The sequence below is a fragment of the Lolium rigidum genome, chromosome 3, assembly GCF_022539505.1.
Source record: "Lolium rigidum isolate FL_2022 chromosome 3, APGP_CSIRO_Lrig_0.1, whole genome shotgun sequence".
Taxonomy (NCBI): domain Eukaryota; kingdom Viridiplantae; phylum Streptophyta; class Magnoliopsida; order Poales; family Poaceae; genus Lolium; species Lolium rigidum.
In genome coordinates this window covers 311,516,362-311,530,267 of record NC_061510.1, presented here as the reverse complement: position 1 = coordinate 311,530,267, position 13,906 = coordinate 311,516,362, and the positions used below count along the sequence as shown (strand labels likewise).

At 45.7% G+C, this 13,906-nt stretch overlaps 1 protein-coding gene across 1 annotated transcript; it reads right to left on the bottom strand.

The window, feature by feature from the left end:
* Positions 1–7,741: 7,741 nt before the first annotated feature.
* On the bottom strand, positions 7,742–11,979 carry LOC124696853. Its single transcript, XM_047229515.1, has 11 exons — positions 11,775–11,979; positions 10,492–10,565; positions 10,334–10,395; positions 10,149–10,218; positions 10,032–10,074; positions 9,378–9,452; positions 9,196–9,290; positions 9,043–9,115; positions 8,859–8,944; positions 8,373–8,648; positions 7,742–8,286 (listed from the first exon to the last, which is right to left on the bottom strand). The coding sequence occupies exons 1-11, from the start codon at positions 11,977–11,979 to the stop codon at positions 8,134–8,136; spliced, it is 1,212 nt and encodes a 403-aa protein (XP_047085471.1). The 3' UTR covers positions 7,742–8,133.
* Between the last annotated feature and the right edge of the window lie 1,927 nt (positions 11,980–13,906).

Genomic DNA, 13,906 nt, shown 5'->3' with positions numbered 1-13,906 from the left:
AGTTCCGGAAGGCTCCGCCGGTGAATGTAAAAGTGCTTTTGCCTGGAGTTTGTTGGATCGGAGGTATTCGGTCGTGCGCACCCATGTTTTTATTCCGACCGTTTGGTTCTGGAGGGAACGGCGCGAAGCTCTTTTTCTTTGTTGACATCAAGTGACTATGGATCCATGATGAAAGTAGGAAGAAGAGAATTTCATGAAGGCCGGAGGGGAGGACTAGCTAAGGGAGGTTCAAGTCTCTGCGTTGTTGAGGGACTTGCTTGGTGTTCCAGGCTTCACAACAGCGGTATGAAAGTGGGGGCGACAACACAGGTGAAGTGCGAGTCCTACCTTTCGGGGTGAAAACCCAAGGTCCGGCCTTAATTGGTTGTGCCTGACAATGTCCTTGGTGGAGGCATTGTTTTGAGAGCGGGGACTATCTTCAGGGTGAAAACCTAAGATCTTTGATCGAGCGACGACGGTGTTTGAGCAATGTTCCCTTCTTGGAGGCGTCGTTTTTGGAGAGTCTGTAATTCAGGTGTTGTCTTGGCGGTGGATGTATTGCTGTTGTTAGGCCCGAGATACTGTAGCGGGACTTTTGTTTCTTAGTTTTCTTTTCTTGTTTTTGGCTGTGTGCATCCGTAGTGCCATTAGGGTGGTGCGTTGTTGCAGAGGCTGGGTGTAATTGGTATCTTCTTGATATTAATATATTCCCTTTATCGAAAAAAAAGCAAAACTTTGTTACAAAGCAGAACCAAAACAGTGTGTATCACTTGTTTTTTCCATGCAAACTTGTTCATTCAATTTGTGCTTTATGTCTTTATCCCTTCACTTTCCATGATTTTGTACAACGAATGACCCCTCAAGCTCTTTCCCATGATTGTGTATGACGAATGATCTTCTGTCTTTTCTCTGTCATTTGGGAGTTTAATCGATCATCTACTAAGCATGCAGACACAATGCATTTGAGATGAGTGCGTAAGTTGCTCTGTGTGTTTAATACTTTAATAGCGTGGCGTGGTCTATATATGGTGCAGAGAAGAGAGCACACATGAACACAGGTTGAGTCGCAAATGTAGACAGGGAGTCATGTTGCACACTACTAGAAACAACGTGTACCAATGACATATTAGAAGAAAACTGAATTAGAGCATCCACACCGGAGTGACTTCTTAACTAGAAGGCTGCCTCCAAGGACACGCAACACTGGAACACTATTTGTGTGATTTAGCGGAGTCACGCATTTCTGCTTGGTTCTTTGGGTTTAGTAGCCAAAGCGGTTCTGTAACACTGAAAACCGAAACTCCCAGCAGTTTTGTAGCAGCCACTCGAGAGTCGGCGGTAGACGTGGTGTGCAGTTACCAGCTACTAGCGTATGTACATCTCTCGACATAGAAGAGCATGTACATGCCACCAGCAGCTGGCAGCTGTAGGTTGATGTGGTGTTAGGCATGGAGTGCATCCGTCGTGTTGGATCGGAAGCCGGCCGAGCTGCTCAGGATTGCCTGGACCTGAAGCTGCTGCCACCGTCACTCCAGGTGGACTGTTCCAATGCTCTGGCCAGCATGTAACTGGTCGATCTCCTTTAGGTAAACAGCATACGCACCTTGGGCTAATAGGAGTTTTCATAAATAGTTACGTAGAAACCTCGTATGACCGTTCATTATGTCTAAATACATTGATTTCACCGTAAATAAATCAGAATCAGTGAGTTTCCAAATAAACATATCAGGATCAGAATAAAGAGTAACTGCCATCAAGCGCTGACAAAAGTGCAGCCATTTATTCCAGTTCATTAAACGTCCTCCTAAATGCAATGTTAAAAGGGGTTTGCCCTAAAACAGTCGACACCAACACATTCTTGTGTTGAGCAATGTTATACAATGACGGATATTGTTGCGCAAGAGATAATTCTCCTAACCATACGTCCTCCCAAAAACATACTGTTGAACCATCGCCAACTTTGAAGAAGTCTCTACTAAAAAAGTCTTGCTTAACCCACATGAGACCCTTCCAAAATGGGGAATCTGTTGGTTTTGCTTCAACTTGAGCTAATGTTTTATTTTTAAGATACTTGTTATGCAACAATTGTTTCTATATGCCATCTCCTAGGAGTAATTTGAACAGCCATTTGCTAAGCAAACACTTATTTTTTTTTATTTTAAGAACTTCTATGCCGAGTCCCCTTGGTCTTTAGGCCGATATAAGATATTCCACTTAGATAGTCTGATTGCCAAAAAAATCTAGATCCATAAAAGTCAAGGCGCTTCCGAACACCTTTCGGAATTTCAAGAAAGGATAGCATAAATATTGGAAGACTTGTGAGGACTGAATTAATCAAAACGAGTCTATCACCATATGAGAGAAGCTAGCTACGCCAGCATCCTAGCTTTGAAAGAAAACGGCTTTCAACAAGGTTCCACTCTGAGTTACGAAGAATTCGATGATGAATAGGTATTCCAAGGTACCTAAATGGTAAACATCCAGACTCACAACCAAAAAAAAAATATATTGCTGCTCCATATCCTTAGCTTTACCAAAACAAAAAAGCTCGCTCTTATGAAAATTTATTTTTGGTCCCGACACTTGTTCAAAAATGTAAAGAACAAGTTTCATATTAACAGCTTTTTCGGCATCATGCTCCAAGAACAAAATAGTGTCATCATCATATTGGAGAATCGAAACTCCTCCCTCAACCAGACGAGGGAGAAGCCCGCCCACATGACCCTCCTCTTTCGCTCTAGCAATAAGGATAGCGAACATATCGGCTACAAATCTACAATATTGAAAAGTACTGGGGATAGAGGATCACCTTGTCTCAACCCCATTCGTGTTTGGAAATTATAGCCAATACCATCATTAACCTTTATTCCCACACTCCCTCCTTGCACGAAATTTCTAATACAGTTGCACTATTTAGGGTCAAACCCTTTCATCCTCAACACTTGAAGAAGAAAAGGCCACCTCACCTTATCATATGTTTCGTCTGAGTCACAAGAAGACGACCCCTAGAAAAAGAACGTTGAAGACAACACCGAATTGAAGGACTGAATATCCATACACTAAGCTTGGTGGAACAAACACATCAGGCGCACTTGAAGATTACACGCTGAACAATGTTGGAGCAAGTACGGGGTTGAGGAATAAACGATGCAGACGTTCGGTTGAAGAATTGAGCTCATATGGTGTACTTTAAGAATCAAGACGCAAGGACTTACTTGAACCCAAAGCTGATCCAACACACATGATGACTTGAAGCGGAACCAGGATGAAGCCGTATTGTCTTATTTTGTAGTTTTGAGTCCGGAACAATTTTAGTATAAATGAGGTTTCGAACATTACCACAACAAATACCCTCTTCCTTGGAAATCTCTTGTGGTCTGTTTTTTGTACTTGCTTGAACACACGTGGTTGAAGGAGAGGTCTCGACCTAGTAAACTTGTGTTGTGTCTAGTGCCTCATATAGTGATGAGCTGATGCCTTGGAGTTCCTCCTAGGAATCTCATGTTACTTCTCGTCATTTCAAGCTTCGTCCAACAATGATGCAAGTTAATCATTTGCATTTCTTGTCCCTCTTGATCCCTTCATCACTCTTCCCTTGTATAAACTTTGTGCAATGTTGTTCTACATATCACAATAGAAAAAATAATTAGCCACATCCAAGACAACGGAAAAAATGAATTGTTAAAGAATAGAGTGCAAACATTCACCTAGTGTTGGTTATTTGCCCCACTTGGGGTCAGAGATTAACACATGCCAAGCACGTTGACCACTTTTGGCAATCCTTGGATATTGTGGACCATCGATAGAAGCCGTCGTTTGATCATTGTCACTCTCACTGCATGCATCGAATTACTCCTTCATCCGCATCCAATAGGTATCTTTCGGTTGCACGGTGCTGACGGCTGGGGCTAGCCCCACCACCTTCTTCCATGCCAAACAAATCAACTTGTCTTCCATCACGGTGAAGTGATAGGTTCTTCCCCTAGGCTTTTCATCAAAGAATTGTCCTCATCATAGTTTGTTTCATATTCTTGTGATGCGGTTTCACACAAACTCCTGAGATGCACTTTGCAAAAAGAATCATGATTGACTCTACATTCATAAACAATTAGTAGCACATACCCTCAACTGCATTGAACAACTAGACCATTGATCAAATATTGAACTAGGAAATTAAATAAGAGTTTTGTCATACCCTTGTCCTGGCCGGTTTTTGGCTTCGATCTAGGGCTTGATGCCAAATTTTTATTATTTGACTTTTCTCCAGTGGACGCCGCCATCTGCTCCTCCCCGCAAGTGGAGGCTTCCTTCTTCCCTTTTTCTGGCTACTTCCCCATTGCGGTGGATGCCTAGCTTGAATTCCCGGCGAGGGTGACTGGTCTAGGCGGCACAAAGAGCGAGCGTCGGAGGTGGAGGGAGGTGGTATACGGTTGGTTGGGCCGGCTGCTGATGTCGGGGCCTTGCGAGGTGTCAAATCGGCGACGAGAGGGGCGGAGTGGGCCCTGCCGCCCTGTCGATGGCATTCTGGTGGCTTGTGCGGTCATAGCGCAACGGAAAAGGAAAATGATCTGATTCCCCCAAGGGATCGCGTCGTCCCCATCCTCCGCACGCAGCGTGCGACTCTGCAGGGCCCACCTTATCGCTTCCTCGCCTTTCTTCCTCACCACACACGCGCGAGAGAATAGAGCTGCCCAGCTCCATGGAGACCTCGCCCGAGGCGCCACCGCTTTTGCGCCCGACGTCGATGCCTGTCCCAGCCCCCATCGTCGTCGCTTTTGCGCCCGACGCCGATGCTCGCCCCATCGCCGTCCCCCAACCACCGCACCCCCCATCGCCGGTCCCCGTGGATACCTCCGCCGCGCCACCATAGGCTCCCGCGGCCACGAGGGGAAATCAACGAAGTCACAAAGGGCTTCTACCGGATAGGCTCTGCCTCCAACCGCCATGGTCAACGGCGACCTCAACCTCAACAACATCCCCAGCCGCGCATGGCCGTTTAGGTTGATGCCGCCATGGATCTGATGGATGGTGGGCGGAGGTCGCGGCCGCAAGCGTCGCCTACTCTTGACGCACGTAAGGGCAGCAAAGTGGGGCTCCGCCTAGGCACTGTTTAGCTCGATCCCCCCCCCCTCCGCAATTGCACATTTTTTTCCGGCGAGATCTCCAGCAATGCTACAACGATGCTATAATAGTATAATTTTTTACCACAATTGTTTAGCTGTTTTGCTACTTTAGTATTTTTTTTTGCTACGATGTCTCTGGTGAGGTCTCTGACGATGTTTTGCTACATTCATTTTTACTACAACTTTTCTGTATTTTTGCTACAATTACACAATATGTTTGCTACGGGGTCTCCGCCGAGGTCTCCGGTGAGCCTCCGGCGAGGTCTCTATCGATGTCTCCGGCGGGCCGATTTTTTGCTACAATAGCGCAACTGTAGTTCTATGAGTCTCTGACGAGGTCTCCAGCGAAGTTCTCCGGCGAGATTAGTCGTTTTCTTTTCTTTCGTGAACAAACCTTTATTTGCTACACTGAAGCAAAAACGGGATTTTTTTGCTACCCGGCAGCAAAAATGATACGTGTCAGCACGGGGACTCGGGGTCTGGAGAATCAAATCCCCCGGGGATGCCCAGCACTATCCAACGGAAAAGCGGGGTGGCGTGAGAGTGCGGGAAGGTTTAGCATGACGGTTAGGATCATGCGAGCAAGTGAGATTTGTTTTGCGGTAGCCGTGCAGTGGTATGTATTTGCAGCATAAGAGAGAAAATATGGGGCTCTCCCGAAAAAATTCATCACGAAATACCTAGAGGGCACCTGTTACCTGTTGGAGACTTTTTTTTGGCCTCATGTGTCCTATAAATTATCTTTTACGGCACTACGCATATTTTAAATCAACTTATGTTCTAATAGTGCCATTTCCTATGTCAATAATTCATGTGGTGTCTTTGCTTGATCTCCGACGATTTACTTTTTACCTCTACATTTGTTAACTCTCTAGTCAGGTACTATTTTTTCCGAAATGGGGAATTACCCAGGCCTCTACATCAAGAGATACATACGGCCTTTATTTATTTCATTTATTCAACAAAGACTACGAGTAAGTCCTACAACAATGATACAAACTGAAACCGTCAAACAAGGTGTCAAAGCGCAACCAACTAACACAATGATACAGGTTCAAACAGGGCGTTATGCCCCGGCCACTGCCATCGTCGGCTCTTAGGCTAATTAGAGAGATAGTGTCTTATGCACACCCTCAGGTAGTCTCCTCCGTCATCTTCCCCCAACCCATATCCAGGGTGTAGGTCGAAGCGATGGCCCTTGCCAGGCTGTCATCGACGCTACCACGGCAACAAATAACGTCTCCACCATGCGTGTGTCCACCATCACGCGACCTACACCGAGACTCCGTTTCACCATGCCGTCCAGACTCGTTGTCGATGCGCTAGAAGCAATGCCCGCTCCAACTTGAGACCGCTAGATTCAGGTACTATTGTCGCCTCCAACTATCAAGTCCAATTATTTGGGGTTTCCTTCAGAATTTATTTTGTTATCCTTTCAGCATCTGTCATCCTTTTTGGCACCCTAGCAAAAATTGTTTAAAAGTGAGCAGTAAAACAACAACGTCTCCAATAAAAGTCCGAATCACTGGTTTCTTTCATGCAAAGGTGTCCACTCAGTTCGTGCTTCGTCCCTGTACTTTCCCTGATTGTTTGACTACGAACGGCTATCAAGCTCTTTCTCATGCTTCTGCATGACAAACTGAATGATCTTCTTTCTCTTCTCTGCTCTTGTAGCGGGTTTTCTGTCCTTTGTTTGGGAGGGCATGCTCATCTCCTAAGCATGCATACAACATGCATTTGGGATGAGCCCAGCAGTTACCCTGTGTATTTAATACTAGCATGGCTGAGAGTACACACGGGAACACAGCTTGATTGTCAAATGTAGATAACCAGTCCTGCGCAAGCAGCATACTAGAAACACCTTACTTACCAATGATATATTAGAAGAAAACTGAATTAGAGCCTCCACGGCATTGCCATGTTCTGCTTGCAAGGCCAGCTCCAAGATGTGGCAAGAGACGGATGTCGACACTCGCAATCAGCAGAGTTATGCATGGACGGTCGGGTCTGATGACCAATCTTCTCCTCCTTGACACGAATTGCCCGAGCGCCTGAAGTGAATGTGTCCGCCCTGTTCATACAGCCCAATTTCCAATGTGATATTCCCTGACTAGGGGTGTTAAGCTCAGGCGCCACGCATGTGCTGAACATCTGGGTGATTGCATGGCGCAGGCCGATCTACGCTACAATGTTTAACTCCGTGTCCCTCATCCTGACCACGATCCTGAACTCGATCCTGTTTGGCACAAATATCTATCTTGGAAGGTTAGCAACTCACCATCATCATTTCTTAAGATTGGCTTGGAAGATAGTAAATTGTTACTTGTTGATAAACTTGTAAGGTGTCAACCGGATCATCTTGTCCTCCTTGACACGCTTTTGCCTTGTCCTGTTCGGCCTTCTCCAAGCACACATTTCGGGTTGCTACTCACGCTTGGCAAAGAATCTGCAGCGCAGATACAAAGTAGCAAACAATCTGCAGTGCAGATAAAAACTAGCTAACAAACTTGCATTCATATTGTCTGATGCCAAACTTCAGCCGGCATTAGCCTCGTTTCTTTGTTCTGTTACCACATTTCAAACTTCAGCCAGCATTGACAAGAAACCATGCCACCAAAGGTGAACACACAGCAAGATGGCCATTGAAACATAATCTTGAGGGGAAACACACTTGAGAAGTTTGTTGCAACCAGTGAAGAAAAACTGGCTTTACACATACAGGCCGCGTCACTGAAAAATGACAGGTCGTTTCTGTAAATGTCTGAACTCCTGACAAAGGTGACAAATATCAGCAATTGAGAAAACCCACCAGCCATATCGTGCGACAATAAAGGATCAACAGAACATCTCCATCAGCAGTTACTACAAATCTGCATCATGGTAGTATCAATTTCCACGACTCTCCTAGTGCAAAATTTACATCTCCATAGGCCTCACTGTGAAACAGAAGCAGAAGCAGTGACAAGCTTGTTACCGACTTCACGTCACTTCCAAAGTCAACATCCGTAGTCAGTTGCAGTTTTCCCATAGACTAACCAATCCTCTTGACTGAACCCACCAAATACTTGACGTCAGGAGTTAGAATTGCACGCCTGTTCACCTCCCCCAGGCTGCAGCAGTGCTTCTTGTCTGTGTTGATCGCTACAGCCTCTTGAGCAAATGCGCAGTTCATACCAGCCGATACCTGTACAGTGTATTCATGTTAAGTGCATCATCCAAGGACTGAACAGAAAATGCAGCATAGATAATAGGAGAACTTCAAACACTCACATCAAAGAGTGCATCTCCGAGCCTCATCTTCACTTTGCCACTCTTGTACACGAGTACCTTCCCCAAGAGACCACCTGGCATATCTTTCAGCTTACAACCACGGATAGCGTCAAGTCTCCTCTTCTTATAGTTGTCCTTGGATTGGGAGTCATCTGTTTCGTTATCCTCACTGATGTCCATATCTGCCTCAGCAACTGACTCAACCATCGGTAAAGGAAGAGATGCAGGGAACCGGAAGAAGAGCAACTGCGGTTTATTCAACATGTCCTCGGTGTCCTGTCAACAAAACATTTATACAAGACCTCAGTTATGGGCTACTATACAGCAGAGGCATGTATAATTAGTTCGATCAAAATTAGATACAAGCCTAATCCAAAACATGTAACCCACAGTTCAATCGACATGTGATTTTTCTTTATTGATATGAATACCTGAAAAATAATGGTGTTCCTCAAGACATGGTATCATGCAATATGATATACATACCATGAGCCCAAGTTCCTTAGCTGCAGTTAATTCACCATCTTCTGTTCTGTTGGAACAAAACTCTCCTAACTCGTCTTCATCAAAAACTATGCACCAAAGCTAAAGGTATGTCAACAGAGGCATTATTTCAAGACAAACTTTGACCATCATGTGGCAAAAATGTAAGATTGAAGAATACAAGAACCTGGATCTCCAGAGCAGGGCCTCCTTAGAGGGAGAGAAGTAGGAGGATAGTTATAGCTGGGGTGGGTAAAGTCCTGCATAAATTAGCAGGAGATAAGAAGTCAGGTAAATAGTGAACCGACGCCCACGATCCCACCCTAACGGGTTTGCTTACCTGAGGTCCAGAAGACTGCTTGGGTAACTTTGCAGCAGAAGTTGTAACTTCAGACATCATATAGTTACTGAAAAGGTCTACCATCTCTTGTTTAACTTGCAGAACAGATAATAAATTGCTCTGTAAGTGTTCAGATGAAGGTAAATATGGAAGAAATGGGAGTGGCAGACTTCTACTACTACCTGATGAAGAGCTTTTATGGGTGGATCTTACAATTGAAGGATTCACTTGTCCAAATGCAACCTCGACATGAGCTTCTACCATCGTAATGATGCAGTATATTATTAATAATTATTAAACTAAAAACAGCACATGCCATTTCTCGGATGGTATTGAAGTACTTGTTTCAAAAGTTCACAAAACCATCCTTTTTGGGCAAGTCCCGTGCTGACTTTAAATAAATAAAATATTATTTTATATTACAAAGATTATTTAAGAAATCATGCTGTGTGTGGTTAGTTTGGAAAAAAAAAACATCCAATCTCCTTATATCTAGGCTAGTGCCAATTTCATGAGATAACCCCACCAGAATCCAGATTTTCCTGACCTAACACATCTGCTTAGACAAAAGCAAGTTCAATGGAATTTGCATATTAATTTGAATTACCATACTCCTTGCACTTGGTCAGTTTCTCGTTATTCAACAGGCAACAGCTATTCTAGAAATTCATATGTGGTATGAATAGTTCAAAGATATAGAGATCCTGGTGTGTTATCTGTTACAAATTTGCTAAGCAGCTCTTAGTGATATAAAGAAGGTTACAAAAGGAAATTTGTTTAACAGCAGCTGAACATAACTGATAGGTTGTTTCCCGTTGGGGCGAATAAATACTAACCATTTTTTTCAGCCCTGGATCTTCTTTCAAGAGCACCTGCACTCTGCATGCGAAAATATGGAATAAAATACCACCAACCTAAATCAAGTATACATAGAATGCTCGACATACAAGTACCTGAGCCATTCTAAGCTTCATCAACAACTCCTTATCAATTGACTGAAGTTCATTCTCCTCTTCTGGTTCCCTGTAGAATCCCACCATTAATTACTACCATCCCACAAGCAGTGCGCATGTACTTAAATAGATGACACTGAACGAAACAAGCATGCATAAACAGAACAACGGTCAATGTACATTACATCTTGGGGACAATTTTTGAGGCTTTCTTGGTGGGCACCCTAGGCGTAAATTTGAGCCGGCCCTGTATCCACAAAGAGTAAAATAATTAATTGTAAGCACCAAAACACAATGAACATACACATAACACAATTAGTTAGAGTGTTGCGGATATACTAACTTTGGGGCGATGGGGAGGAGCAGAAGCAGAGACATCCTTCTCTTTTCCCTTTTGACTCTTGTCATCCATGGGATCTGCACAAATGACATAACAATAATAAGGTAAAAGAGCGCCCACTGACTGAACAAGTTTAGCCATATAACTAAAGAAGTGCTAAGTTTTGTAGTAATTCCTGAGACTGGCCTAGTGAGATAATGAAGCGATCGCACACACTTGGTGATTAAGCCAGCTCTGGAAGCTACAGGCAGCGTGTGGCCTGCGCTGCGCATTCACGCATGAACACTCACCCCCCAGTGGCCTATGAGGCTATGAGCTATGTGTGGCCAAGAAAAAAAAAAGTCCTAACGCTCACACACACATAACATCGAACAGCTTGCTGGCGTGACCTCCAGCACCTCCCCACGAAAACCCTACACCGGCACCAAAACCCGCACGAGCTCATGGGTGGGAAATAAGAACACGACAGGGCACAATTGGAATGGAAAAATTAAAGAAGATACGACGATCGCTGGCGGATCGCAGCGAGCGTAGACGAGCTGCTAAGCCCTGGACCTCCAATTGCTCAACTGCTCCCCTCGCCGACAGCGAGCAAGGGCAGCACCGCCAAGAACCGCACCAAAGATATTGAGTAACTCGGCAAAGTAATTAACGTGGACGATCGGACTCAAGGGGGAGGGCTGACCTCGGCGGCGGAGGAGAATGCAGAGGCGAAGAGCAGCGAGCGAATTGGGAATGGAGGGTTCGCTGGAGGTAGGGGAAAGTGGAGAAAGAAGGGCGAGCAAGTCTTGTGTAGCGCAGGGTACAGGCGTACAGCTTGCTGGAGGAGACACGTGTCGACCGTGTAAAAGCACCCGCAGGAAAAGGTTCGTGCGGCGACCGCAAAATAGGTGTATCCGGTCTCTGCACCAACCAAACGGGCCGAGTTTGCACACCGAGGATTGTAATCGTATCTAGCGACGTAGATGTACCGACGCGTGGACTGACTCATTTCCTAGTGTTTGCGCACACCAACAGCTGGAAATGCTTCCGCATGAACGCATCATCGACCGCGTGTCCTCCCACGGCCATGTCGGGCTTGCCTTGCAGCGATCAGTCCCTCTTTCGCCTCTTGCGCACAAGTAGTGACCAAAGGTGTTGGTTTTCTGCGCCGCCATCAAGACCAGACGCGTTGGCTCCTACGGCGGCATCAATGCCACATCCCCTTGGAATCCCGCCAGACATTGAAGGAGGCCGTGTCCCGTCCTTTTTAAGGCTAGCAGCCGTGCTTGCTATTTACGACAGACAGTTGCATTGCCACTTCGAGTTCACCTCGCTCCCTTGACCATCGTCAGCCGCGACAACAATGGAGAAGTCCTGGCCGTGGAGGAATAGGCATGCAACGAGCATTGGGGAGGTCTTCGAGCTGAGGCAACTGCCGCGGCTCGCCATCTCCGCCACTTGTGTAGTCAATGCCGCCTCATCTTGAGTGCAACCGTCAATATGCCCCATCGATGGGGCATGCTCGCTCTACAAGACAAATACGGCAACGCCATGGCCTGATGTGAACCTGACCGACAGCAACCACCTGAACGCGCGGAGAGTGTCGGTACCTACAGTGGCATGGGAAGGTTTAGAGTGGTGAAGGGAAATCCACCACCGGCATGCCCTCCTATCGCCCGATTTGTGAGGGACCTTGCCTACACCATGGACTCCGGCGCGTGGGACATTTCCCCGCCTGGGAGTGGAATTCGCGGCGCGGCGCCGCGCTCCTAGGCCACTGTAGGTACCTACAGCTGCCCGATGATGGTGGTGATGTGCACGTTGGCATCGACGAGGAGCTGCAGGTTGGTGGCAGTGACACCCTGGGCGAGGAGCCGTGCGATGATAGGCTAGACTACCTCCTCCTTGCATACCGGGAGATGACGGTGACCTTCAAGAAGGAGGACGAGCTGTTCGTACAGCTGTCCGAGTTGCGCAACGATGAAGCCCTCCGGATGGCCACGACCACGTCTGAGATTGAGGAACTCACCAGGTGGGAAGGCCTCGTTGTGTAGTTGCGCGTATCTGCACTGGCACATGCCTCCGACCTGCCATTCCACTAGTGACCCCACCACGTTAGGCGTCGCAATGGGATAGGTGACCTCCAACTCCCGCGCCAATGCCAGCACCTACGACACCAGCGTCGGTGGCTACACCTATGGCGCTATTATCGGACTAGCCGTGGCCGTGGTGGTGGGCGCCACAGATCTGTCCAAGAGCTAACCTAATGGTACCAAAACGGACATATTTTATCTTCAAAATGGATGGTGTTAGAAGAAATGTCCCCGTGGGATGGGCATGTGCTTGACAACAATTAAAAATGGATAATTTGCTTTCACTTATTGAAGTTGTCCTATACTTTTTGAATTTTAGCAATTAAAATTTGTTGGACATTTAATTAGCTGGGACTTGTATGAGCACAAGCCATATATGGACCTTGTATGAGTATTGTAGTCACTGCTACAAGCCATATAGTGAACTAAAAGTATAATGTTTTATGGATATTCAGATTGTGCACTGGAGATTGTAGTCACCATAAATATAAAGCTAAATAAACTGTCATCTTGCTGAATATTTATATAATTGCCTATAATTTGTAGTCGCCATAAGTGATCACTTAAATGATCCTAAATTAGCGGGAGAACTTTGGATTTATACTCACTCTTAGTGCATAGTTAGAACATTTTCAGTCTTCCAAAGCGCTTTGGATGAAGCGCCAGATCGAACGTTTGAGGGATGCCACCGCTAGTTATCGTTTTTGGGCGCATTTGTCGCATCCCCTAGCTTTTTAGGTTTTATTTAAACATCAAATAAATATGTTTGACAATATTATTTTCAAAAACGTTAACATACAACAAAACAAATAAATAGAAGTTGAGCTAGATCAAGACGCCGGAGTAGTTGATGCCTCTCCTTTGAGCCTTCAAAGATGCTACACGGGATCATATTGTGCAGCTGAGCGTTGATAGTGCTATCACGGATTTTCATATGCATGGCGAGGAAAATCACCAAATTCTGCAGGCACCTGGTGATCAACCTCCGTAAGAGGCCCCTGACACTCGTATGGATCAACATGCCTAGCTCGAATCTTGCGGTCATTCTCAATGATCATGTTTGCATGATACCTAAGACAAGTTTACAAGAGTTTGCACCATCTCCCACAGTTGGCTGTGAGACTAGCAAAGAGCAGGATACCAAACAATAGCAAATTTAGTTTGAAGCACACCAAATGCCTACTCGACATCCTTCCGGCAGCTCTCGTGGCGCTCAACAAAGTGGCAATTCATGGTGCGGAGATTGCTTGACAAATGTCACCCATGTGGGATATAGACCATCATCTAGATAGTAGTCTTTTGTATATTGGGTGCCATTGACAAGTGTGTTGTTTGGTAGCTTC

What these genes read in the sequence shown, in the direction of transcription:
- LOC124696853 (XM_047229515.1), bottom strand. Translation starts at nt 11,979, where the DNA reads ATGGGGCATATTGACGGTTGCACTCAAGATGAGGCGGCATTGACTACA. An exon ending in CTCCTCCCCATCGCCCCAAA is followed by an intron (nt 10,396 to 10,491) that starts GTTAGTATATCC and finishes TTGTGGATACAG; the next exon opens with GGCCGGCTCAAATTTACGCC. An exon ending in TGAAGCTTAGAATGGCTCAG is followed by an intron (nt 10,075 to 10,148) that starts GTACTTGTATGT and finishes TTTCGCATGCAG; the next exon opens with AGTGCAGGTGCTCTTGAAAG.